General features: G+C 40.0%; 1 protein-coding gene across 1 annotated transcript in view; it reads right to left on the bottom strand.

Moving 5' to 3' along the window:
- TRPC7 (transient receptor potential cation channel subfamily C member 7) overlaps positions 1–27,866 on the bottom strand; it is an 81,735-nt gene that overhangs the window by 42,258 nt on the left and 11,611 nt on the right. The window contains exon 3 of the mRNA XM_054217604.1: positions 7,115–7,297. Within this exon, the coding sequence (XP_054073579.1) occupies positions 7,115–7,297 (183 nt within the window). The remainder of the gene's footprint in view (positions 1–7,114; positions 7,298–27,866) is intronic.

Genomic DNA, 27,866 nt, shown 5'->3' with positions numbered 1-27,866 from the left:
AAAAAAAAAAGCAAAAAGCCAACTTCCCAAAAGCTTTTTTTCTTGATGAATTCTCCTCCTCGAGGCTTCACATTTAGATGGTAAAATATATTCCTGTCCTGCTTCAAGCCATATCTGTGCACGTTACAGCCCTTGGGGTACAGAAAGACCAACACTCATCCTGTGGGAAATTCCTAAACTTAATTTGGCTCCAAAGAAGGACAAACAGCAGCAAGAGATATTTTCTGTGACCTAGACAGCTCTGAAAGCTATGGAGCTGAAATATTTAATTTAGGTTACCGAAACGTAGTTTTCCATTTGTGTTAAGGCTCAGGCACAGGCTGTGTGTGAGGCGGTGGGCGGTGTGCCCCAGTGCGCCCTCTCCACCTTTCCCCTGCAGCGGTCCCTCACCAGGGCACGGCATTGCAGGAATTTGTGGGATAATTGCAAATTGAGAGCACATAGAACTCGCGGAGCCATAGCTACCCACCATGGCGCATGACACAGATAGACTCCTCGCTTTCCAAAGAGAAGAGCTTCACAACTTCTTGTCACTGCTGGGCTGCTTCTGCCCTCTGTTCTCCACCTTATTCTCTTGCGCTTCTCTTGCAAACACCAAACTTCTCCAGTTAACCTTCCTAAGGGTGTGCTAGCTGAGCTCTGCCCCAGCCTGTGTTTGGGGCAGTGTCCGTTACTGCACATTTTGAGGGGCAGAGCTGTCTCCTCAGCAGGGTTTTTTTGCCCATTCAGGGACTAACCTTCTCTAGGTCCCGTGCCGGGTGGAAATGCTGCAGGTGGGGCTGCATTCAATGGTGAGAAGGTCCCTGGAAGGTATTTTGTGCACAAGTTATTGTGCAGGTTAAAACCGCATCCTCTGAGCAAATGAATGGGGAGAACAGGTTGCTGCAGCAGTTGACGAGAACTGGGACTTCTCCTGCCCTTGAGTATCTGAGTCACATGACCATCGCAGTGAAAAATTATAACCTAATGCAAGCATGAGTATTCTGTTCGGAGCATCCTCCATATGTTAATTATTAGTAATACGGTTATGAGAAAAGTTCCTGTTCCAGCTCTCTATTAAATAGGATTTACACAGCCATCTGGTGTTCTGTTTAATTCTTATTAGGTTTTTTTTTTTCAAATCCAATTTTTGTGTCTTACTGTTAATTAAATTAAAAGTTGTGAAAGAGAAAGGTGCTCTGGCTTTGTGATGGCTAAGAACTGAGCTGCTGAGAAAACAGAGGTGGGCACTCAACATTTGCAATTAAAAGAACACAGCAATGACAATTCCGACGTTGGGAAAGAAGGAGAATGAATGTCACCTCCTACAGCGAAGCAACAGCTTTAGACCTAAAGGTAAATGTCAACACATAAGCCCCCTGCCAACATTAAAGGATGACAAGAAAGGAGCATTACAGTACAGACAAAAATGAGAACAGAAGATATGAAGGGCTCTGTAAAACTAATATACATCAGTAAAATTGCTTTGTTGTGGTACATCAAAAACTGCATTTTCTCACTATTGGCTCTCCAAGGGAAGAGTCCAAGACAGAGTCGTCCCAGCCTCTGTACCTGTGCCTCTCACGGGTAGAAATCACACCCTGGCTTAATTAGAAAATAGTTCACACACAGGGAAAACGCGTGCTACCCTCTTATTTCCAGTATCTGATTGGAATCAAAATTTTTTAATTGTTTCAAGAAAGAAAAAATGTTATTCTGCAATTTTCAGTCAAGAACATGAAGCAAACTCTCGCTTCGATGTTGTAAGCCCGCAGGAACAGCTGAGAGTATCCCTGGCTCAAGAAGCTGAGATCAGTTTTATTTTCCTTCCTTGGGACCAGAACTCCAATTTAGCAACTCAAGCCACTTTTGGATATAATCCAGCAGAAAAACCCAACCTAAATGATTCCTGTTTCACCTTAACGCTGCTTTTAATTTTGCCATTCCCATGAGTAGCTGCTGGACTCTGTGACGGTGTTTGCTCTCATGCTGTGATGGTTCCCCAGCCCTCTCCTACCACATCCAAAGAAAACACCTGAACAGCCTTGCTGAAGCATCAGCAGCGTCCTCTGTTGCTCCTCCTGCACCCAACCTTTCCTCTCCCTTTGCCTGAGGCCCTGCACATCTGAAGGAGAAAGATATCAGCTTTTGACTGGACTATGCAAATGTGAAGCATAGCTAACTAATATCAGGGGAGACAATAGTAAATTTGCAACAATCCCATAACATGGGCTAAAAGTCCATTTCTTGGAAAGCAGCCAGGACTCAGTAAATGCTCAAATGTTTGCAAATGGTTTGTTTTGCACTTGACAAACTGTTCCCATTGTAATAATTTTCAAGGAATCACGAATCATTAAGACAGCTAATTTGAAGGGAGAAATGACTCAGGAAAACTTGAATGGAGGGCATTTCAGTGCAGTTTTCCAAGAATCCAGCGGTACAGATCGATTATTTAGTTCTTTCAGGAAGGGTAGAGAATAAAAGTAATACAGAATTTTTAAAGACCACTTTGTAAAACACTGTAATTTTAGCTTTCTCCTTGCTGCGAAATATGTACAAGCAGAGTTTCTTAATTCTTCAATGACCTTCTATGTAAAGTCCTCCAATTATATAAGAGCCTTAAACTTGCTTTCTTGCCAGCGTCTCATATATGCTAGTAGCATGCTTTGCAGAAACAAAAGGAAAAAATAAAAAAAACCCAACAAGTGAATTCTGGAACTTCTCATGCTTTCTTGACTGACTTTCCAAAATTCATCTCAAATTTTGTAAATTAGGAAAAAAGACAACGATCAATAAAACTGTTGAATGTGAACTGCTTTTTTTTGGAGTAGCAAAGGGGTGAGGCAACAGGGAACTCTAATGGGAAGCACAAAGGAAAAAGCGCAGAGAAAGTTCACTTAGGTCCTGGACCTGTTGTAGGTACCAGTTGCAGGTTTATTGAGTAGAGAAGGTAAGAAGGCTTCAGTCCCCTTTTTAGCCCTGGTGTGCAGACAAGGTTTTCCTGCACTGAGAGTGTGGTCCATGAACAGGTCAGCAAACAGACGTCCCATTCAGCTCAAGGCCAGGTTACCTGTGGACTTGGGGAATTTTCAAGCAGGAATTTGCCCTTCAAGCACAGAGGCATGAGCAGCGCAGTGTTTTGGGCTAAAAGGTACTTCAAAGTTGATGGCTGAGTTCCCTGCTGTGCAGGCATGACATGCACTGTACGTGTGAGGGAGGGGCAGCCTCTACCTCCAAGTGTGGCTTATTGGGGAACGCAATTGCTGAAATCAGGATTAAGAAGATACTATGTTGGAACCAAAATTTGCACCTACAGTTTAAACTGCATGTGTAGCATCAATTGCACCCCTCAAATTTTCAAATGGGCACATAGGAAGAAAAAGACAAAAGATGTCAGAGTCAATTTAAATCCATAAAATGCAGTGTGATGGTTCTCCGTTTCGAAATTCTGTTATCTCTGCCTCCTCCTGGCCTTTGAGAGGGAGGACAACCCTATGAGGGCTGTGGGTTGGGCAGGGGATGGGAGAATCTGGTAGACCAGCTGCTACTATTAAAGAAAAATAGCATTCTTAGACACGGTAGCTGTGGTGACTGCACTGTGTGAGGACGATGAAGTAACAGAGACAATTAAAAGAACAAGGAAGATTTTAAAAGTTTGTGCTAAGGCCTGATGAAGCTCTACAGATGCAATTGCTCTCCTGCCTGAGGATGGGAGCCCTTGACATCTTCCTTAGACTCTGGAAATAAAAGTGTGATAAAATGCAGAGCACATCAGCAGCTGTAAAAGTAAAATCATGGATACGAAATAATAATTTTCAATATAAATTGTTCTCTGTGAATTTTCATCAAAGAAAGCCTACTGTAGGCACTTAGAGTACTAATACAGAAAAGTGAATTAAGAAGCTAATGGAAAAAATAGATTTTTTTTTTTTTAAAATCAAATATTTCTTAAAATTTTGAATGTGAACGCAAGTACTTAGTCTGCATACTAACTTAAAAAAAGAAACACAACCAACACCTCTTTTACTTTATTTTCTCTGACCATTATGGAGTCCCTGAAGTTGTCTTGTCTAAGACTCTTCTTGCTGTTCATGGGAAAGAATGAATATAAAATGTTTCAGGTGCTCTATACTCATTTAAGTAATTTATTTCTTTGGCTCACCTAGAGCTTGCTGAGCTGGATAATACAAAACCCACCATCTGAATATTGACGCTAATGATAAAGGTGAGGAGGTTTTGGTAGCAGGGGTGGCAGGCACAGCTGTAGTCCCTTCACTAGTCCCACCCTGCCAACTAAACTTCCGGGGGGGGGCGGGAAGACAAACACAACTATTTCTGTGTCATTCCAGTTCTAGGGTACAGTTAAAACACTGGAAAGGTCTCCACAACCCTGGGACTGTTTCTGGGTGAGTTAGAGCCACCCACGTCCCAGCTCCCGGACTTGGCCTGGGCAGGCAGCACCGTCAGACCAAGTGATGGGGCTCAGGGGGTTGGGTGCTCGGGGTGGGAAGTCACTTGGTGCGCCTGCCTCCGTCTGCCTTTCACACTTGGAGGGCCACATGCGATGTCGCTTATGCCTATGAGTCACTGCATTAGCTTTGAAAAAGTGACTTGAAATTTACAGAATCTGCCCAAGAATTGATTTATCAAACACGTATAAGAATTCACCCTCCATCTCACCCATCTCTGTTATAGGATTTTTCTTAAAATTAAATGTGTTTCAAAGCACAGAGTTTTTATACATAAACCTAAATATCTCTCAGCCGGATAAAAAACATACCTCAATCCATTGCCTCTTAAGGAAATTGTTACTGTGTTACCATAACACAATCACTTTTTCCAGCAAGTGTGATAAATATCAGTCTATTATCATAAGTCACTGCCAATAACCAAAGCCATTTATCTGAATGTGTCTCTGCCTCCCACAAATGAAACTATCTTATTTCGAGGTAGCAGTTAAATGCTTATCTTACATGTAAACATACACCACCTGCTGAAAAGAATATTCTGAAAAGCGCTAACCTGAGAGTCAACATGATGTTGACAAATGTTCATGGTTATGTTCTGTAATTAGTTTAACAGTTATTATCAGGTAGTAACAGGTTGCTGTGATCTAGAGGATGCTCAGCTTTCCTGGGCAGAGGAAAATATTTATAAGTAAAAAGACTAACTGTATATGACCCACCACAGATGCTTTAGGTCAGTGTTCATGTATTAGGAAAAGGTGCACACATATAACATGTAAGAAATAGAGGAAATGTTCCCCTGACACCGACTAAGCTAGCATGAATGTGCTCAAAGGAGCACAATAACTAACAGCAATTCAGCTCGGGCTAATGGTCTTGGTATCTAAAGGATGACAGAAATATTTAGAAGAATAAACAAGTAAAATAGTGCAGAAGACTCCATGCATTGAAAAGGCTTGAGGTTCTGATCAACTTCGTGATAATTCTCAGACCATAGGTCATGGGGAACTATTTCTTGATGACGTACTATCAGTGTATTTTGGATGAGTTCATTTTCTGAACAAGTACCAGAGCAAGTCTGGCCTCCTGTTACCAAAGCAACGGTTTCAATAACTAAACTTGACCCAGCTTGTTGAGAGGCATCTAACTAACAATGAACTGAGATGTTATGCTCAGCTCTGGTGATGGAACGATGCAGAGACACAAAATCCTAGGAGGAAACACTTGGCTCCATACCATGTGCTTCTGCATGAAAGCCATTCATTTCAAATGAGAGTTTTAAGATTCTTTTTAATTAATGGCTTTCATAACAGGAAAAGACCTTCTCTGGCCAGCACAGTAACGCAGTCAAGAGGCAAACTGAAGCAGGTGGCGAGTTTGGGAGGGGAAAGAGAGAGCAGATGTTAGCTTGAAAATTTGGAACGCTTTCTGAGTCCCGTAGCAGGAGCCCAGTTTCCATCAATGCATATTGTAGGAGCAATTAATTGGGACCACCCAGACCTAGGATTTGCCAGAATCAAATTTTCCATTCACACAACATACTTCCATAAAGCTAAATGTTTGTTTAAAATACTTCTAAAGGTCCATCAGTATGTTTTTCCTTAAAATATACAACTTCCTTCTATTTCGTAGACTTGGTGGAAATCTGAACTCTTAGAATATGGATCTGGAGCTCTAGGAGAGTGGAAGCTGAGAATCTATCACTTTTTATTGCTTTTTATCTACATTCACAAGCTTTCAAAAAAATCAAAATTCTAAGTTAATAATAAATTGATTTTTGAAGTTTTGATCTAATTCTGAATAAAACAATAAGATCATAGAATCATTTAGGTTGGAAAAGACCTTTGAGATCATAGAGTCCAACCATTAAATTTACAAATTCCAAAAATACAAAACTTATTTTTTTAAAATTTAAATTCCACTTTCCACCACACTGCCGTAAAGGATCTTGACTATGACAAAATTGTTACTTTTTGTATATGTTTTTTCCATAAGATTACAGAAAAGGTAACATTTTTGATGGTTACAAGTGGATTTGGAGACTAAAAGCAGATGTGAATCAGAGCGGAGTGGTCAGGGAGCATTTGAGAAGAGGCGAGACTGGAGACTTCGGTCTACTGACTTCAGTCAAACTGCAGAGTCCAGATATATCCTTGGTCTAAGCAGAAGATTTAGTTTGAAGGAAAGACAGATGGTTTGGGAATGGTGAGGATCTGGACTAAATTCTCTGCTTTTATAATTTGTGGCCAAAGATGCCACAGCATCTGCTAGGTTCATCCCCTACCTTCATGTAGATCACAGTGCAGGAAGAAAGGCAATCAGTTTGGCATGGTAACAAATTTTGGTCCCTGCTGAAGTCTTCAGAGATTCATAGTCATGATGTGCACAAGAAGCACTGTGCACTATGGGCAGTCCCTTCGGCCATCTATACATTCATGTCTATCACTTTAAAATAAATGCCATACCTGCTGTAATGTGTCCTTTGCAAATACCCTTCTCCACATTAAAGTATGTGAGAAAATGCACATCAGGCCATAAGATATTAAATTTTTAGGCATAGTCCTGGTCCCACTGAAATGTATCTTTCATTTATTATTTTCCAGGTGACATCAAGGAAGCATAATTTAGATGTGGAGATGTATCCACCAAGGACCCAAAAAGCAGCTTACCTTTTTGACCTCGTATTTAATAGCAAGTTTAATCCTGCTTAGACTTGGCCGGTGGTGCTCGGGGCACAGATGTATGTTCACATCTCCGTTGAGAATCGCCTCTACTTCTTCAGTGTCTCTGCAAAGGTCCAGCACCCCCACGACGAAGTCCTTGCATTGCATAGATAGCTTCCTATAGTCGTTCTAAGGGAAAACAGAGAAACAGAAGTTATTTAATTGTGCATTTGAAAGTACACCTCAAACAAATAAAACCAAGAGAACGCAATTGTGGGCAAGGTTACTTCTGCAAAACTCCTGGCTGGAGTAGTAAGAAAGCATTTGATTTTGCCCAGGATATACCTAGCTTTTCACAAATATACGTGAACTCCTCCAAATTTAATTGGAAATGTTTCTATCAACAACATAGTTTACACTACAACAGTGCATGCCTTACAGATGAACAAGTAAATAATTTATAGAGAAATTTTGATTGTAAGCAATTGCTTGACCTCTCCTCTCTGTGTGGCATATCTTCTAGGAATGTGAAAAGAGGGACAAATGAAAGTCCTTCTAATGGGTTGGAATTTACAACAAATTTTACAATTTAAATTCTTCACTAGTAATTCTTTCTTCAGTAACTTCCAAGGAGTTTCAGGCCAGTACAACAAGTTGCAGCGTCACACGCAGATGTCTTCAAATGAATCATATAGTTGTAATACAAATTTAAGTTTCAAATTTATTACCCAACAATTTGGTTAAATAGTCCCAAAAGAGCATCCAGAGAATAATTTTTGTCATAACACTTCTTCTGGAAATGGGACTTCAGAAACTCAACTTGATTTCCTCTGAAATAATTTCACCTTGCAAACCCAAATTACACTTACGGGAAAAGAGATAGTATGTAGCTGACTTGACAGAGGGCTAGAAGAGTAATTTCACAGCCTTGAATTAAATTGTGATTGATTTTCACAAGCTGACACTTAAAAAATGAGGAAACTGACACCACCTGAGTAAATGCAGTAAATTAGAACACAATTAAGGCTACCATTAATATCCTAACAAAATGGTGATATTAAAGACTCGATGCAACAAATAGAAATAATAAGCAGAAGACAAGCTCTTACTGACTTGAGAGATCTTTTCAAATTAGGTTTGATGAGTTAATTAAATTCAGCAGCTTATCTAATTAAGCCAGCAGCCAAAAAAAGAAGATAGTTAAACCTGGCTTTGATGAAATGATAAGAGTAACCTGGCTTTGTACTCCTATATTTTCTAAATTATTAATTCTAACATTTACACATAGCAACATATTAGTCTTCCTTGTTAGGCAAAGATCTCAAAGCACTGTGCAAACATTCATTAGTTAGGGAGAGCTGCACTGTCTAAAACCCTGTGTTACTAGAGGTGGCTACATTTCCTCAGACAGTTTTTCCCCTTCAGAACTGAGATGCCCTTGATAATGAGTATTTTTTAAATAAGTTGTTTTAATGACTTTGTCAGAGGTCTGAGGTTGCTTTTAATGTGTCTTTGTGTCCCAGCTTTGCTTACTATGCTCTCCTGTACACTGAAGGCTATGAAGAGCTGCTTCACTCAATGCAGAAAAATTCAACAGTCGCAGGGGAGCAGAAAGCCCTTCAGTGCTGGGATTAGAGCATCCTCGCAGAAACAAGAAGATGCCATTTCTGATAGGTGTTTAGGAGAAGGGCCTGAGGAGGAGAGATGGGGACTAGTCTGTATTTTAGTGGCGAGACCTTCTGCAAGGTGGAGCTTGTATGTTTACATCCCCTTAGCTACCAAAAAGGTTGAAATCTGGGTTTCCCGTTTCCTCCTCGAGTGCTGTAGTCAGACCGCATGTTCTAATTTTTCAGCAAGAACTTCAATTCTCCATTAAAAGGATACATAATATAACAAGTAAGCATTTATCTCTGGTAGAGCAGGCGCGTGCCCCATCGCAGAAAGTGGGGCACTGAGGTTTCTATACATGTGCCAATTTAGTGCACTAAGATTCAAGATGTCCTCAAGGTTCAGGCAGAAAATAATTGTACATTTGCATCTAAATCTAGTAGCTAAGTGTTTTGTGGAGATAGGGCTTGTGGAGCGAATGTTATCAAATATGGGGTGAAGTAAGGTCTGAAATGTAAACGAAGGACAGATTGTACTTTATGGAATCAAAGCACTCCTCTCTAATCAATTCCGTGCTTTAATCTTCACCATACCGAGATGAATTTCAATAAATAGAAAGCTTTTCTGTTCACTAAGAGAGTAGATGCCCAAACACAAATACCAGCTTTGAAATAGCTGCAGGAATTGTGAAGGACAGCAAATAGAGATAGATCTGAAAATAGCCGTGGTCTGAGAATGAAACGCCCAGCTGCCACAGGTGATGGAGGCACACCATTGGCCCAGCAGGCCTAAAAAAAAAAGGGTGAAAACTCTGCTTAGCTTTAATACCATTCTATATGCACTGTGTGCAAAGTTTACAAGCTTATCCCTTAGCCAGCACACCTTAGGTAATTCTGATCACCATTTCCACATCATCTGAACATCTAGGATGTATTAGCTGAGATTATTTTTCCTCTTTTGCTTTCTTTTCCTTAAGGAAAGCAGTTTAGTTAGCAACTAGAAAAGTTCTTCTAAAGCAACAGTAAATGGCGGGCTCCCAGCTGGAAAATGCCATCAAGACACAACTTTATTCACATCGCTGAGCCTAATGTTTTCACTTGTTCTCTACATTTGCAGAGACTATGAATGATTTTTCTGTTCAAAATTATTTACTCCAATTTTTAAGTAGACACAAGCAGCAACACAATCTACCCAAAATATAGGCGGTATAAATAAAATAAAATAAAATAAAATAAAATAAAATAAAATAAAATAAAATAAAATAAAATAAAATAGCTTTCCAACTAATCTGCAGCCAGGCAGGAGAGCAGCTTACTGCTCTCAGGAGACACTGCTCACGTGTCAAGACAAGTCTCAATGATCACTGAACCTACTGTGGCTTCTGATGATCCCTTTTACAAAAGCATTTGTCACCTTTGTTCTGGCTTCCTTAATGCTCACAGTCAGCACAGAAAATCCTGTTCAGTCTGACGGTGAGGACACAGCCATTCAGTGACTCTCCTAATGTCAGTGACTTTCCCTTTGTGAGAACAAGTTATCGAAGGTATCTTTACTAAAAACTGAGATTAGCGGGAGACTGACAGCCAAGCTTCTCCTGACCCTGGCTAGCATAGTGTAGCTTTGATGACGCAAGCAGAGATGACCTACCTGCATATAAAATAATGAATTGCAAGTCATGACGCACGGTAAAAACTCCAGGAAGCCAAGAAGATTTACAAGCAGCATGCAAGATATATTGGTGCATGTGCCAGTGCTGTATAAACTGTCTGTATTTCACACATTTGGCATCATCTGCGATGCTGCATACCCTGCACGAAAGAGTGCTGGGACAGTGGCGGGGCTCGCTTTTGCATAGGACAGGAGGCTGCAGCCCCAGGGCAAGGGATAGCCTGGGCTGGAAGAGTCAGGAGGAAGAAGTGCAGGAGAACCAGAACGCATTTCCAGTTATTTTTTGTTACACCAATATTTTTGAAGATCAGAGCCCTGAGGACGCCTGGTGACTCTACCAGGAGACAGAGGAGCAGACTGCCACTGTGTCTTGGGGTGCAAAGAGCCAGTCCCCGTTCCACTGCTGCCTCCACCAGCTGGGTTCAACCCCCAGGCCAGGCCTGCATGGTCCTTCCCGTCCAAATAGATTTCAGGGGGGACCCAGGCAGTGGGCTGCAAGCGGGTGATCCTCCCTCCCATCACAAGAAACAACTCACAGCTGGAGACATGAAATCCAGCTCAGTCCTCTCGGCAGCATTGCAAAACCAGACACAGGCAACGACAATAACCAAAACCTTCCCAAGTGCTCCGATTAGCAACCACATTATAGAAGTTTGAGGAATACGAGTTTCATAAAACAGATGGATCTTTACAGTAATGAAAACCGCAAATCACACATGAGGGATGCTGGGGCCTCATCCTGGCAAGCTGAGCGCTCTCAAGCCTCAGGGAGGAAGGTGAAGGATACACCTAAGTACACAAGAGAGCCAGTCTGCTTCAAGTAACACACGGAACAGTATTTTATTTGCTATCGAGACAGCGAGCAGAGAAGGATCAGGTTAATGCTTGAGAATGTTACAATATCATTTTTTAAAAACTAGAACATAATAAAAGGATTCCAAATCAGTCATTTCCTGCTTCTTCTAACACTGTTGTGCATGTGGAGTTAAAAATGTCTAATTTTGCTCTTTTAAAAAGGCTGATGGTACTTGTCATTCACTGCGATATCTCTGAGTACCCTATTATTATCCGTTGATTATGTTCTAAATGAACTCTGTCATGTCTCCACATCTGTTCAAAACCACCCAGATTTCTTCAGAAAAGAGCTGTTTCATATCAGAGGGATACAGTCTGAGTAAAAAGTTAAAAGAAATGAGAAAAAGTAAGACCAGCAAACTATCTTGGCTATTTAGTTAATGAAAAAAAACCCCAAAACTATTTCAAAAGCAATCACAGTCAAGGATTCAAAAGAAACTTCTTCATCCATGGGAGCCTACCTCTGAAATGCCAGCATTACAGGTGCACTTTGGATGGCACATAGAGAAGTCTGGCCTCGATGCTGCAACATAGAGTGAGCAAAACTGAGATTTGCTGAACCCCTCGGTGCAGATGAGCTTTCACCAGAAACTGAAGTGGGGCCAATGGTTCAGAAAATAAGAGGATCAGACCATTTTATATGCAATTACAAATATCTTCCAGCTCAAGGTTGCTTCTGAGCCTTCTGCCTTCCCAGTCCCAGATTCAGAAACACACTTGAGCTTATGTTCAAGTCCTGCTGATGCCAATAAAATACGTGCAAGGATGTGTTTCAGTGAAGCACTGAAGCAATCTTCTTTTCAGCTTTGGTAATTTCAAAGGGGGATAAGTTTGTCAATCAACCTGCCATTTTTTTTGGTTGCAATCGTTGTAGATTATTCACTGCTCTGTTGTTACTGGAAATGGGGCCACAAACTCACAGGATAGCACATGACACACAAATACAGAAGTACACTGTTCATGAATCACTCCATATGTCACCATTGAGGACATCTAATTAAATCCACTCTAATAAGTGCTTCCAAAAAACATCCATAAACAGCAGGGCAGGAATCACAACCCATCACTAGATATTCCAACCAGAGATAATTCCAAAATTCACCGTTTTTACTGCTGTCTTGCATACAACTAATTGTTCTATTAGCCTATACTAAAGCTTCAGGGTCAGAGTTGTGATCAAAAAAACTAGTATCACAGAAGAGTTTCCCTTTGAATATCTAACCACATATTTATCTCAGAATGATTTAATCTACAGAAGTTTTTCTAGAAAAAAAACAGAGCGTAATGCTGCTTAGCAATACACTTTTTTTTTTGGTCAAATAAAAGGAGGAAAAGGGGCGCAGACAGAGGATGATGGCTACATATTAAAGTCACCATTTCTCAAGGGCTCTACCCATGGTATATTATCTGTCTTATAAATCTGCTCCACTGGAATTTGAGGGCTTCCACACAAATCCAAGATTTCTGGAACCAATGGGCATGAACGTCCGGCAACTGTGACTGGGGCTATCGTAGCACCAGAAAGCCTCTGTGTGCTCGCATTCACAGATCGACTGCACGGCACAAATCTGCTGAATCCCACCTCCTGTCTGTGAGCAATGCAGGAGCTGAGTACTTGGCAGTAAATCTGACATTTCGGGATAGCATTAAACATGCTGTGCAAATGAAAGCTGTAGGTACGCTGCACAGAGCCTCTCTTTCTGTTTCCTGGAAGCTCTTTGCTTTTTGTATTTAACCTACATCACACCTATACATATATAATGGAGAGAAATACTTCATTGCTTAGATTATCATATTGAGGAGAAGCAGCAGAAAAGAAATAAAACATAATTCTATAAAAATGAAAAGAAAACTCCCCCGAATAAAAGCGGCTGTAGAAAGAAAATAAAGATAAGAGAAAGGGGGAAGGAGGAGGGAGCAGAAAGCCAGTAAAATTACATGCTGGATTTGAAATGAAATTTTTAAATAAACCATCATGTCAAATATTCAAAGTGCTTATAAATATTTACCAATTAGACACCACATGAAATATGCACAAGCCAGTTTAGAAGTTGTTGGACAAATTTCCTTCTTGGTATTTACACTGCCTGTGACTGGCCATATGTTTAGGAATGCAAAAAAGCACAGGGCGTGTGGGAGGGAAGGCGATGAGAAGAGACACTAAGAAAGGGTTCTGCACTGATCCTGCTCGTGTAACCACGTTATCATCTCAAGTGCACTGAGCACCCACTTCCAAAGAGCTCTGTCAACTGTTCACGTAACTGCTGACACGTTTGAATACAGCTGAGTGCATTTCTATTGTTTCCAGACTAAATGCCTGCATGCACAGACTACGCCAAGGCTGTACAGTTAATTTTCCAGGAAGCACAACATCCAGCTGGTTTATGTTCTCTTGCTCCTTAAGTGGCAGCACATCAGTGACTTTTTGGAGCTTTGGGTGTGTTGTGTCATATTCAGGGGGCAAGTCTCTGAAAATAAAGCCAAGTACTCATTTAAAACATTCCCCTGCTCAGGTGCATGTTGCTAAGTATGTCTGGAGGTAGCAACAGATGCTGCTGGTTCGTTTTTTCAGTGATCCAGGCCTTGACTTCTTCACCCCCATCGAGCATAATATAATAAGCAATCTGTTCAAATACAAGAGTTTGATATTTCAAAAGTGTGTCTCTATTGCTTTCCAAGCAATTTCGACCTTTATAAATGGAGCCAAGGTAAACACGGCAACTGTTTGCTCTCTGAAGAGTGCCAGGCTCCAGCGTGGTGGAGCAGAGGGGCAGTGCCTCCAGGCAGAGGGTGTTTTTAAATCCTATGAGCAGTGTCAGGAGACACCAAGAGATGTGTCCAATGAAAGAGCCCAAGGACAAAGCAGACAGCGCTGTTGACATTATTTTTGGCCAAAGAAGTCCAGAAAACAACGGCACGCTTTGACTGAGAACCAAAAATTGTGTGGCTTCCAATGAGCCATGAAAATAACATCCCTTGCCTCATTACAAGGATTTCAACGGCAGTTGCAATGACTGATTTACCATAAGAATATTTTTTGTGTGCTTCTTCTCTCTTGAAAAGGTTAGGCTTTCTAACTGCAATTCATCTCTTCATATGCACTGCAGAAGCTGATCTCTGAGACAGCGTATCCCCTTAACAAGGGGATAAAGCAGTTAGAAATCAGCCAGACCACTGACTTCGGATTTCACTTTATAATTATTCTCTGGTAGATGTATCAAATCATTAAAGAAGACGGTGCTAATCATTTCGGTGGTGGAGCTAGCAAATCTCTTAAAATTTGTTACTGTGCTTTTACAGCATCCTTCATGGGTCCAGGCATATGTGTAACCTTCAGCAATAACACTCCAACTGCCAAAAGCAGCAGAAAAGATAGATTTCCACCTCCCAGTTTTGTTTCTACTCTTTTGCGCTCTAGCTGCTGTGTATCTACCAACTCTAACAATAATTGCTTCTGGGAAATTGTTCATTTTTGTGACAAACACAGCTTCTGTGGGACCAAAACCAATGAATAAATTTTGCAAGCCCTTTCCATCAATAAAAGCATTGGAAAATGCAAAATACTTCAATTTGATATCCCCTTGAAACATTTAAAAGAAACCCAAGCAAACAACAAAACTCTTTAAAATGGTGAGTTCTGTTTTGTTTCGTTTTAATCTAAAATTAATGCATGGATTACTTGGGGAAGTAAAGCCAGGAATCCATTAACATAATCCTAGAATTATGTTAGTGCTAAAGACTGAGACTGAGCACCATTCCTGACTCTTTAGCCAAAGTTTTAGATTCCTTAGCACACGAAATTTCAGAATCAGTCCACTCAACTTTTTTTATTATGTTGAATTTTTTCTATTTGAAACTTAAAATAAGTTTCCTGTACATGTGAACTCTCTCTACACTGAAATTAGTGATTACCTGACTTATTTAATTTCTCACCCTGAACAGAGTACAATCTTTTTTTTTTTAATTCGTGCCTAAGAAGTTGCCTAAAGTACACCTCCATCTCCTCCACTCCTTTCCCACAATGTCACCTTCTTCCTGACAAGTACCATTAGGGAGCATCTCCGTAGCACGCATGTGTGCAGAAACATCAGCGCTATTCAGAGTAGAACTAACACTCTATTCCAAGTCGCTGAAGATATTTAAATATACTTAGAAGAGAAATTACGTTGGTTGACAATAATTTTTTAAAATTAGAGTATTTAAAATCTCAAGGTTGGCATAGCAGCTTTTCAGCATAAGATGGCATTTGATGCTTGATGTACTTCCCTTTCATATTGTCTCAGATGGTTTTCAAACCCACGTCAAAAATAAGCCACATGTTTTTGATTCTTCCACTACTTAAAAGGTGGTTTTTTTAACTTCTTGCAGATTTTCCCAGCTCATTTGAATGTTTATGCTGAAACACCTGTTTTCAGAAGATAAACTATCGAGTCCCTGAATGTCAAATAAACAGGACAGGCTATACAGAGGTATTAACTAAGTGCTTTGGCATGCAAAATGCAGGGAAAACACACATTCAGTGAAGAAGAGGGTTTGTCTCCCTGTGTCTTGTCAATTGCTTCTCTTTATTAAATGCAAACTGCTCAATTAAAAATAATACTCCGCTAATTCTCTTAGTGAAGAAGAGTTAAGGATCTGTTAGCGTCAGCGGCAAAAGCAAGCTCAGGATGATGCAGTCCCAGATTCCCAATCACTTTCCATTATTTTCAAATACTTGATTGCTCCTTGTGTGAGAACATGACACTGAAAAATGGCTTTTCTTATTTTTAAAAATGCCCATTGCTTTAGAGGAATCTTTATCTCAACGTTACTTTTATCATCACGCAGAAAGAATTTCTCTTTTACCCCCAGATGCATTTCACAAGGGCAGGAGTCCAATGCCACGTTGGGGTTAACTTCTTTTGTTTGTCACCTCTTCTGTTTTCAACAGAGCACTTTCGCACTAGACAAGGGGCAGCAAATCTGCAGCTCTGATGTGCCAGATGTGTCAAAGCACAAAAATTACCTCTGGGCCAAGCTCCTCATTTCACGTGCCACCCATACTTTTTCTCTCTGGCATTTTTGCATTTTTGTTACATTCCTGATTTGTCTGTCACAAACTCCACTAGGGAAGATCCACATTTCCTATACAGCTTGAGACTGAACAAATAGTTTCCTTGTGCTAAATGCATTAGCTGCATCCCAAGCTCTTTTCAGCTCAGCTGCTTGAAGCCTCTATGTTTCCTGAAAAACAGGGAGAAGTTAATGGATTTAAATTTAAAGCAATTGTTTGCTTAACACAGCTACGTTTACCCTCTAAGCTGAGCTAAATTTGGCACTTTCAGCTTGCTTAAGGAACACATTTATATGTTCTAAGGCACTGTGAGTTCCATCTCTCATGGGAATTTTCGCTACAGACTGCACCTGCATATCAGGAGAAAGACTCCCCCTAAATCCAGCCTGCAATGAATCCTGGCTTAACCGAGAGCCATGATGCAACTACATGGATAACTCAGATAACCATATGTCTTCCAGATCTCAAACAGCCAACTACCACAGTTACCAACATCCAGCAACAGCAGCTCCTTGGAAAACTAGTCACAAGCATCAGAGTGGATGAAATTCTGGTCCCCACAGCACCCGAATAGCAACTGAGCACTTCGGAAAAACGTGGCCCCAGGTGTAGAGTCCTGGCACTGAGGACTCTTGACCATATGGACATCATCCTCTCTCTAAGAAGAGCAGATTTAGAAGTGATGCTGCAGCACTCTCTTAAGCAGAAATATGAACATAAGAAGTGTATAATTACTTTTTTCTGTTCTGAAATGAGTACAGATCCTGAGGCTTGGACAGTGACAATGAAATGACACACTTGGCAATGAGCAATTTCCACGTGGACCGGTGTAAAATTGCCTGCAAGAAATTATAATTCAGGAAACTGCAATTTTTGATGATGTAAATGCCAAAAAAGCATAGACACTAAAGTACCTAGCACCATTTTGTGGCAATGTAAAATTGTTTGTATACCATTCCTGTTTATCCACAATCCAGTGGATAGTCTGCCTAGAGGCAGTGAGGATGGGTTCATTATAATTATCTACAATAACAACAATTAACAACACAATGAGGGATAAACTAAATCACTTCCCATCTGCATCCTCTTTAATGTTGGACTTGAGATCCTCAGAACGTGTTACTTCGTTTACATTCATTAATATGATACTAATTCCCTACAGTGCCTTGGATAAATGTACCTGACTCCATTCTCCCATCTGCTGATCTAGTATTATTATTCTATTCAGAGAAATAGTCCTAATTATGTTCATTTGTAGTTCCAGTGGATATCCTTGCCTAACATGAATAATGAGCAGCAGTCTTTGGAAACCAGTCATCTTGCTCATAATAAACCACCCCGCTCCTAACTATTCCCTAAAAACCAGTGCTGGTATTAGCTGAATGCTTGGGCATTTGGTGTTACCAATAAAACACAAAGCTTACCAATATTGTATTGGACTGATATGGCAATAGTGATAGCATCATTTTCCATCGGTTATCCTCACCAATAATTTGATTCCATCTTGGTGAAAAAAGTCTTTGTCTTTGGCTCTCCAAAGTATGCCCCCTCTTGGTCCCAGGGGGAGGAGGAAGGGTGGTTGTATTACTAAGTAATTTTATACCAGTAAAAGTGCTCTGAGAAAATGCTCTAAGATGAATGGCAAGTGTGCTAGTAAGGACAAGCTCAAAGTCATACAAGCTCTGTACTCACTGCAGAGGACCCAGTGACTAGGATGGACAAGGCCAACTTGTCTTTCCTTTCAAAACAGCCAGCTGCAGGTGGCAGGAGCCCTCTCTGCATGACCATCGAGTAGGTGCACCAGTCTGAATACCAGGACTCATTTTGTCTTGCACGCTCAGTGGGTAAGAAAGGAAAACACTCTGCCACTCTTAACTAAACACAGGCAACCGGCCAAATCATTCCCCCTATTTATCACAGTGCTACGAACAGCTGGCAGCAAACCTGGCAGAGAAACGCGAGCTGCTCCTCTCCGGAGCGGCAGCGAGGGCCATGGCTGAGCGCAGTCCCGGGTGGTTCGGCTCTGCCACAGCAGCCGCCATCTGCCTGCACGAACAGAAAGTCCCCTGGCACCTGGGCTGGGCAGCCGGCAGAGCACAGAGAGGCAGCACAGAGGAGTTTGTCTCCCTTGTATTTTGCTTAGAGACTGGAGAGACAAAGGTAAATTTCTGTGGAATAGCCGAGATCATTGGGAAAGGTTGTGGTAGAACATAAATCCTACCTACTTACTAGTAAATCAACAGCTGATTGATTAGTCTCCTGTGATGGCTCTCTTAATCTAAGATGCCGTCTGTTATTTCTCATTTGTACCAAGGGAGGAACCTATGAGCAATGGTCAGCCTCAGATCAGACACACCGGTTAGTCCACCAGCTTCACTTTATGTATTTCTTTCAAAGGGTGAGGATGAAAACATGGTTTCACGAAATCCTAAAATGATATGATGGTCAAATGAGCCATAATTTTGCCACCTACTGGGGTTTTTCTTCCATGTTAAAGCTGTTATAAAATACAGAAGGTGAAATAAATGACACTGTGGTAAGCTGAAGTTTTTATGTTTAAGTACATTTTGAAAGTATTTCTAAACCATTTGTTGCCTGTCGGCTGGGTTTGTGACAGTCGTTATAGCTGTTATGTTCATCCTTCTAAGCCTCTGTACTCAAAAAGCTGCTGTAGAGGAGTAGTGCTTGCACGCAAAGGACTAAATACAATGCAGGCAAACCATCTTCATTCCTAAAATCAAAGTCATCTCTCAAACCAAACAACTTTCTTAACTCCTCATCTCTGAGAAGCAGAAACAGGATGAGGAACAGGTATCACAGCATCACTTTCACTAGAAGGGCTCCCAAAAGCCAGTTAAATGCCACTTACATCTTCACACCAGATAACTACTGACCTTTACTCAGCTGTGTGTAGCGTCTATGACTCTACAACACACATGGGCACTATATTAATTCAATTTAACCTTATTTCACTTGCTTTTATTTCACATTAACTTTAACTTAATATAACCCTGTATTTAACCTTGCCCTCATACGTATTCCTTCAGACACAACAAATTATCTCAAAATGTCAGCTGTTTTTCCTTCTGCTTAGTCAAGACATTTTCTATTCCATGTTAACATGTTACAAGCTTTATTATGCTTGACTGACTACAAGAGATTGTCTGTATCAAAGGTAAATGACTCTCCCCTTGTATTCACTATCAAAAGTTCAGATCCAAGAAGGATGAAAAGATGTCTCAACTCTAAATCCCTGTCTTCTAAATATATTCTATATGCTCCATGTTACTCTATGTAAGATGTCACACATAAAAAAGTATTTCCTGAAAATGATGGCTCAGTAAAATTAGTTGCCACTAAGCCTTGGCAGTTCAGAATGGATTATAAAAGTCACTTTACATAGCAAAAAAATAATTTCTAACTTCCTCCATCATACCCAGGATTTAAGAACTATATGGAAAATCTGGACTCAATATAATCACCACAGCAGACCACAAGAGGAAGACAAACAAAAGTCACCAGCCATTTATGCAGAGAGAAAACACAATGACAGCCCCAGTGCAACCCAGTTACCAGAGTTTTGAAGTTTCAGATTCAGAAATTTAATATCAGATGTTTCTGGCAGGGGGGGAACAAATACACTAATATTTCTGAGTTTTCCCCCCTTTTGCTACAGATTCCTCACAGCATTATTTATGTGTAAGGGAGTTAACTCTGCTCACCACCCTTACCAACTCCTACCCTTCAGGTCCCTTAAATTGTGCCCGTTAATAGGAATTTTTCAGCTTGAAAGAAATACACTCTTGACAGAGGGTGGGCTGCTTATTTGTAAGGAAACACTGAAATCCCAGAAGCAAAATGACCTTAAAGCAACTGAAAGACGCTCAATTCCAACTGGTTCCAGATTTTGCACATCTCTCTCTACCTGGCTAAAATATCGCACTGTTCAGCTTAAAATTTATCTTCATGAAAATGCTTCTGAAATGATGACAGTGGGAAGACAGCTGCTGTGCTGCTTTGTTATGTGAACCATTTCCATTGCTCTCCCCTTCCCACCCAGGTCATGAATCTTCCTGTTGTCTCCCATTAATGATTATAAGGGGATTCCATGTTATTTTATATTTTTATGATCATGGCTGTTGCTCACCAAAACTGGAATCCTGCTCTAGTATTGGGGCTGTTATGTGAAATCAAACTGGAAACTGTAAGCTGTAGGTGCTGCAGTCGCAATGTTGTTCATACTTAACTAAGCAGGACTAGAAATTACTTCCCAAGGAGCTGTAAAGGGTAATAATGGTTGTGCTGACGGTGTGCAAACTGGCATTGCCAAAAGTCTCACTTGTAGTAGCACCAAGTGAAGCAAAAGCATCCCAGCTGTGCTCTCTGGGAGATTCAAATATTTCCAGGGTTGCTTCTGCTTTGCCATCTCCAAATGCCAAAAGTTTCCTCCAAGCAATTTTCTTAAGGAAACAAAACCTTTTAAACATTAATTAAAACACTAGATTTTCTTACACTGATGCGTTGTGTCTGATTTGATATGTTGAGAGAATCGTTCCCCCCCAACTCTTTCAAAAGAGAGGCATGGGCTTGTTCACTGGGGAAGTGAAGTGAATATTTTCCTGCAGAAAGTATTTTGTCAACTTTTAAAGAGGTTTTCTTCTTCTTTTCCTTTTTGACCAAAGTCAGCTGGGAGATTTTAACAACAATGTCACCGAATCATCCATAAAGTAGGTTAAATGACCTTGTAGGCAGTGGCCAGGATCCAATTTTATGCGACTACTCAGTCTGTCGCTAGAGTTACAACTTTCATGAATAATGGTCTTATTTTTTCCAGGTGCAGATGTGGGTTGTAAATGGCTGAGTTATACCCTTCACTATGAACCACAGCATCTACTACTCTGTTTTACTGTGAATAGACATAGACAGATGTTAACATACCTTCACATTCACAGATACAAATACATTTTTTCCAAGATAGCTCCAGGCATCACAGCTTTGGCATCGGTTCTAAACCACTCTGAAAAGCTTTGGAGATTTTCTTCTCATGCAACATTTCAAAACCATTTTGCTTGGGCGATGTGCCAGGCAGAAAATGATTTAATCACAGAACAGACATAGAAAGAGCACTTGCAATAACAGCTCTCAAAATATAGAAGATATTTCTTAATTTATAAATATTTAAAGAGAACAATAAAAGAGTCACAAATTTGGGTGTTTTTTTAAGGTCAGGAGGGTTCTCTACATCTGTTTTTCACAGTCTCTGCTACACATCCATCCAAAACATATCTGCAAGTAAATAATTTAGCTCTAGAGACAAACCCAATGTAGCATCTATTATTAGTGGATTTGTCTCCGCAAAAGAACAGCATGGGGAATGAGTTCTTCAGGTTCTTCATGTACAGTAAGCCAAACACAAATTTCACTACAAGGCTCAAATATATTCTCCTTCTCCCGTGTTTTTCCATGATCATTTTTAATTTCCTCTCTTATTTTACTACCAGATTTGTTCCAACAAAAAGTTAAAATTGGTTCTTTCCTGTATTATGAGTTCGGTAATTGGTTGTACCTGCTTATGCGTTTGCTTTGCATGAGTGAAAATTGGAAAAAGAATCGTAGCTTTTAAATGCATGTGTTTTTGAGGCAGTAGAGAAAAGTAACTTTTAGGTGAGAGGGGAAAAAAAAAGAACAAGCAGTTCTTTTTTAAGGCTAAAAAAAACCTGAACCACACAATGTTCTCATTAAAGACTGACCTGAGAAAGTTAATTTCCAAAAAACTTGAAAAAAATATTATAGATTACTAGCGTAGCTTTAGAAACAGCAGTTTTCATTATTTCTACAGAAGTGCACTAGCAGTGTAAATGTATTTAGCAATGTATAAATTTTTGTTCTTTCTCAGGTATCATGCGTATTTACATAAAAAAAAAAATAATCAAAAAGTGAGTCATCCCCTTGACTTTGAGTCCAAGATGGCTTCAAAGTCAGCAGGGATCTCCCTTAGAAAAGCCCAAGGTGCTGAAGTAGAGTAGATCCAAGAGGAGAAGCAGAGTACAAGCTAATTAGAACATAAATTGCAACACAAAAAGGGTCTGAAGGGGATGTTCTGGCCCAGCCACATCAAAGCTTAGTGTCATCAGGCATTAATTTGGGATAAAGCTGAATAACCCAGTGGCCTCTGCTCTCAATTAGAAATTTAGCAATGAGAATCACAAGAGGTAGCAGAGGAAAGGGATGCAATGGGAAGAGGAGGTTTTCACTCCCAAGCAGCTGCTTTTTGGACTGGTTGTCAGAAAACACACAGGAGGAGAAACAGCAGTTTCTTCACTGATGTATACAGGACCTGGTGCAAGAGATGATCACTTCGGAATAGCGATCATTCGTATATTCAAATCTAGTATAATGGCGATGCTTAATTTTCAAAAGAGGAATTAGGTAAGATTGATGATACTCATGCAGGAGAAAATATAAACAGTAGTAAAAGGGAGTGAATATATTCTGCCTACCAGGCCAGGTTTCTGCAGTTCCCTTCTGTCTTCTCTTCCTAAAACCCAGCAAGGTGAAACAGCAGAAAAAGGGGAAGTTGCACAAGTAAAAAGACATCTATTTACAAAACACACGTCCTGTCTGGAAGAAATAAATAGAAAAGAACGGAAATTCTGGAAAAAGAAATGACAACCTAAAGTAAGGCCAGATAAAAACACTAAAGCCTCAAAGAGCACCTTGCTGAAATAATAAATATGACTCATAAAAGTTGTTCCCAAACATATCAGGAGATGTCTGCCAGAGAGCATGCTGAGGCAAGAGATTATGAAAGGATAAAAGGATCACTCAAGGAAGAATGGGTCAGAGTGGAAAAATTAAGTGATTGATTTACAAGAGTGTTCATGAGGCTAATTAGAGAGGTTCCCGCGACAATCTCTTTTTTTAATGGGAGATGAGTTTCAGGGGTTATCTCCAATCAGTCAGTCCTGAGAGCAAACAAGCCTCAGTTTGTTCAGTTTGGTAGGAAGCAGAGTTTCCTAGTACAGTCTTAGTGGTTCACAGCCTGATAGCTTTCAAGAATTTTTCTCTTTTCAAGTTCACTGCTGTCCTCCATTCTCACAAAATATTTCCCCTGCCTGCTATTTTGCTTCCCAATGTTTTCTGCCCTTTCCTATTTTTATTATCACTCATTTCCAAAAGCAATAGTCTAATAATGTATTTTTTAACTCCATGGAGCATGTATTTTTCATGCCAAAATATTTCCTGGTAAAGACCACAGAGCTCAACTTCTGCAGTCAGCTCATCTTTCCAAGTTTTCTTAGGCCTTCACGTAATTTTTATATCTTATCTTCTTCAGATTTATTATCATCCCTTCTTCTTTTCTTACAATTTTTAAAAAAAACCCCAACAAATTATTTATTTTGTGTTTGAGTGGTTAGACTTCTTTCACTAAATAAAATTTCACCAAGGTTAGCAACCAATATGGGGAAAGTTTAACAATCTCTGATGTATTTATCCTCAGCAATGCCCATGATTTGCAGATGGCCTAAGAAATGAGAGGTTAGGAGGTCACCTTCAAGGCTGCAGAGCCACAAACCCTAAAAAGCTGCAACTTCTCTTCAAGACATAGCCAGGTATGCCAGTGCTCATTACTTTGGAACAGGAGTACGGTATCATCCTCAAAGTGAATGATTTCCCCATTTCTCATTTGCAGAGATAAAGCCAGAAACACTGAGAAAATTTACAAGATCATTTCTGTTAAAAACTTTAGGCCAAGCACACCCTGTGAAGTTAATTTATATTTAGGTAGAAAAAAAAGTGGGGTTGACTTACTGGAGCAAGAGCTGTGCTGGAGCAATGACAGATCATCCTTAACAGATAGAAGTCATTGAGCCTCCAGGGCTCTTTTGCCACTCTTTCAGCATCACAAGAATTTAGGGACTTGAGCTTCAGCTGTTTTACATTATTGCAGCCCCATTGAAACAACAAGCTGTTCCTAGCAGGCATATCTCTGTAGGCATCTACACAGTTGACTTGCTGCCACACAAGCCATCATTCCCCACAAATAGCGCAGCAGCCACTTGCAGTCCATCAGCCAGCTGAGCCTGGACATGATGCTCACCAGCACAGAAGAGCGGGCTCACAGCTATAGTCTGCTTTTGGTTCCCAACATGTTTTAGGGAAAGAACAGCAGTTAAAAGAAAAGTGAAAGCAAGAGGCATATAATTTAGAAATAAAACATTTTATGCTTTAGTAAATGAACTGACAATGTTGGTAGGACCGATAAACAGAGACCACACACCATATGCCTTCCAGGTGTTGGTTTTGATCATGCCTTCAGTAACATTTTAATCAACAGGAGATGAGATCTTATTTGCCACTTATGGTTGGTGGCATTTTTTGATAGCCTCCTTTGCGATTCTATAATTTAGTCTGTCTGGATTGCTAAATGGAATGAATTGGCTGATTGTCTCCATCACAAGGACATTTCCTGACAAGCATGTAGTCTAATTTAAGAGTGTGCAAAGCTGTAAAACAGACCTGGGTGTAGAGTGGGATCTCACCTGAAACAGCAGTGCACAGTCACAGCTTTTTAAAAAAAGTAAACAGTGCTATTGTTCGGTGTTTCACTCACTGTGTCCAGGACAGGGTTAGTAATATTAAGCCTAATACTGCTGTTAAAGACAGATGCAAGGACATTTCCTGCAGACTGTTTGCTAGAAATGTAATCTCCTAAGGGATTCATTGGACATACAAAAATGATTCTGTTGACTGTTCTTTTAATATTCCAGTCTTGGAAATGAGTCAGCTGGCTGTGGACAGCTGGTAACTGTGAAGACATCTGCATATGGTTTCACACCAAGGTGACACAGGGAAGATCGATTTCTCTGGACCAAAGAGGCAAGCAATTCTCATCAGTCTGGCTCATGGGTGATGACTAGTTCATACAGACAAATCCTGGCTGTGTTATTAACATTGGAAGTGACACCAACCTTTCTTGCATGAGCAAAAAAACCCAGAATACACTGGTAGATGAGAGAAGGATTACTTGCCTTACAACTCGGGAACGAGGTCTGCCAACTTTGAAAGAAATGGGAATGTACACAGATTTTTTTCAATTTAAGTAAAAGCACAGCATGGTCCAGTAGCTTCAGATGTGCAACATCTCCTTTTGAAGTCAGCTGTGTTTAACACCCAGCTTTACTTAAAAGTTGCAAAATATCTTGACACAGTATGAAATATAGACAAACTGGTTGGGAGGTATTAAACTATAATTTGCTTTAATTCCAAGATGGCATTTCATTAGTGACCATGCTTCTGCAGACAGTGGGCACAACTGTGTGGGAAACTGAGGGGTTTATTTCAATTAAAAATCAAAAGTAAAATTTAAACAGAATTATATGGCAACTTTAATATGATTTGTAGGGTAGAAAACAACCATTAGTCCTTTGATTAAAATATGAAGCTGTTTTGAGGGAGAAAACAAATAACTTCAGTCTAGCAGAACTGGGATCCCTCTAGTCGCCAAGGGGAGGAAGGCTCCCTTCTCTTTCTCTCTCTTTCCAACAGCAATACAGACCAAGGGCCTCATCCAGTGGACTATATCAGACCCCTGATATGTATTGCCCTTGCTCCAATGGATGTTTGGTTTTTTCTTTTTTTTAAACACAAAACAAAAAGGGGAAAGAATAAGAAAGTTGTGAACTGGTTCTTAATTTTGAGCTCTCAAATGGGATATACAAAAGCGACAAAACACTGAATTAAGGTTGTTGAACCTTAACTTGAACTACCTCCACTGTGGAAGGGTATTATTGCATAAAAACCTGAAAACACGCACAGTGACTGCCATTTACTTCTCTCTTTTCTGAAATTTCAAGAATCCACCTCTGAGGGATTTCCTACCCACCCAGTTTCTAGACTAATTGCCAGGACATTTAATGCAATCCCATTGCCAGTATTTTCAGTAGAAACAACCAGTTCAATATTTTTCATCTTATTTTGGGGAAGGGAGATTATTTGTTTCTAGACTCATCGACTAAATCTTTCAAAGCAATTTGTTTTCTCCCATTAGTAAGAAAACTTTAGCAAGACTTTGACACTAGAGAATTTAAGGGAAAAACCCAAATTACTTCCATGTGAATGTAACATCATTCCACTTTTTTTTAACCTTCTCTTCAATAAACATTAGAAAAGCTGACATCTTTTTGAAATAATGTCACAGCAACATTGATCCAAACTATACATTTGTTCTAAATACTGGGACAGATCCTCATCTTCTGTAGTCTCATCTAAACCTCAGTGAAAAAGCACTGATTTACTCCAATAGAGTATCTACTCCAATAAAAATATCAGCATTGATCAGCTCTGACACCTTCCTTCTTTCTTCCAGCTCCCAGCCTCCACTGTTAGTATTCTTTGCAGCATGTAGGGAGCCACATAGTAGCTGACCATCTTGACCTTGCATTTGAGCCAAAATCAACACATCAGGAAAGGAGTTCAATAGGGCAGCGTATCCACTCCAGACTGATAGCCAGAACATCTACTCTTGCTATTAAAGACCTATCGGTCAGTCAACAGAAAGTCTGCTTCAGGCCAGCGGTGTGATCTAGTATATGTCCAGACTCCCATTTTCACATTTGTAGCACTCCTGTATTACTTTGTGATGTGCAATGCTTGTGCAAAGACATTTTGTAAGAACTGCAGTGTATGACTGTATCTTAGCAATTTAGGGTGAGAACAATCTACTCAAGCTTCTGCCGCTGTAAAAAAGATTTGATAAAATTATTTTCACCTAGTAATCTTCAATGGAGTCTCTCCCAAACTGTGGCCAACCACAGCTAATGCAACTTTTCTCCTTTAAGGTGGTTCAGGTGGCTGTTTTGTTTCACCTTTCATATCTGTACAAAGATGCAACTTGCCTAAAAAATTTTGTGTTCTCTAAAAACATAGTGTATGTACTGACTTCTCAGTTTGATGTGCTGAATGGCGCTGCTGCGTAATAGATTTAGGGCAGCAAGCAGCAGGTGAGAGGTATTGCATTTATATTTTAATTAGTTCATGCTAGGAGTTTCTTCAGAGGTAGGTTATCTAACCCTTAATTACTCTTTGTCCACCTACTTCATTAAAATGTTACTCGAGTCCTTCCCTTTCAAGGACTTTTTGTACCTCCTGAAAACTGTATTGCTAAAATTGCATATAAATAACTAACTACTCTGAAATAATCCCAAGTGATAATTTTATAAATCTGTTGAGCACCAAATGTAATTACAGAACTCTAGCAGTAAATATTAAAAAGTCTAGGAAAGTGTTATTTTAGGTCACAAAAAAGTGTCCTCTGGAGCTTGTCTGATTCCATAAATTTTCATCATTTGTGGGCTTCTTAAATACATATTCAATAACCACATTCTTTTCTAGAAATAAATTCTCAGAATTTCTTGTTCTGTGAAAAAAGCCTACTGTTTTATTAATACCCTATTCCACATCACACTGATTATGTTAATAAGAATAAATATTTTTGCATAAATACATATATCTGATTTTTTTTCTACCAAGAGGATACATCATAATATTGAGATGTTTCTTTTTTCTGGAAGC

Source organism: Rissa tridactyla, chromosome 11 (assembly GCF_028500815.1).
Source record: "Rissa tridactyla isolate bRisTri1 chromosome 11, bRisTri1.patW.cur.20221130, whole genome shotgun sequence".
Lineage (NCBI taxonomy): Eukaryota > Metazoa > Chordata > Aves > Charadriiformes > Laridae > Rissa > Rissa tridactyla.
This window is presented reverse-complemented; position numbering and strand designations above follow the sequence as displayed.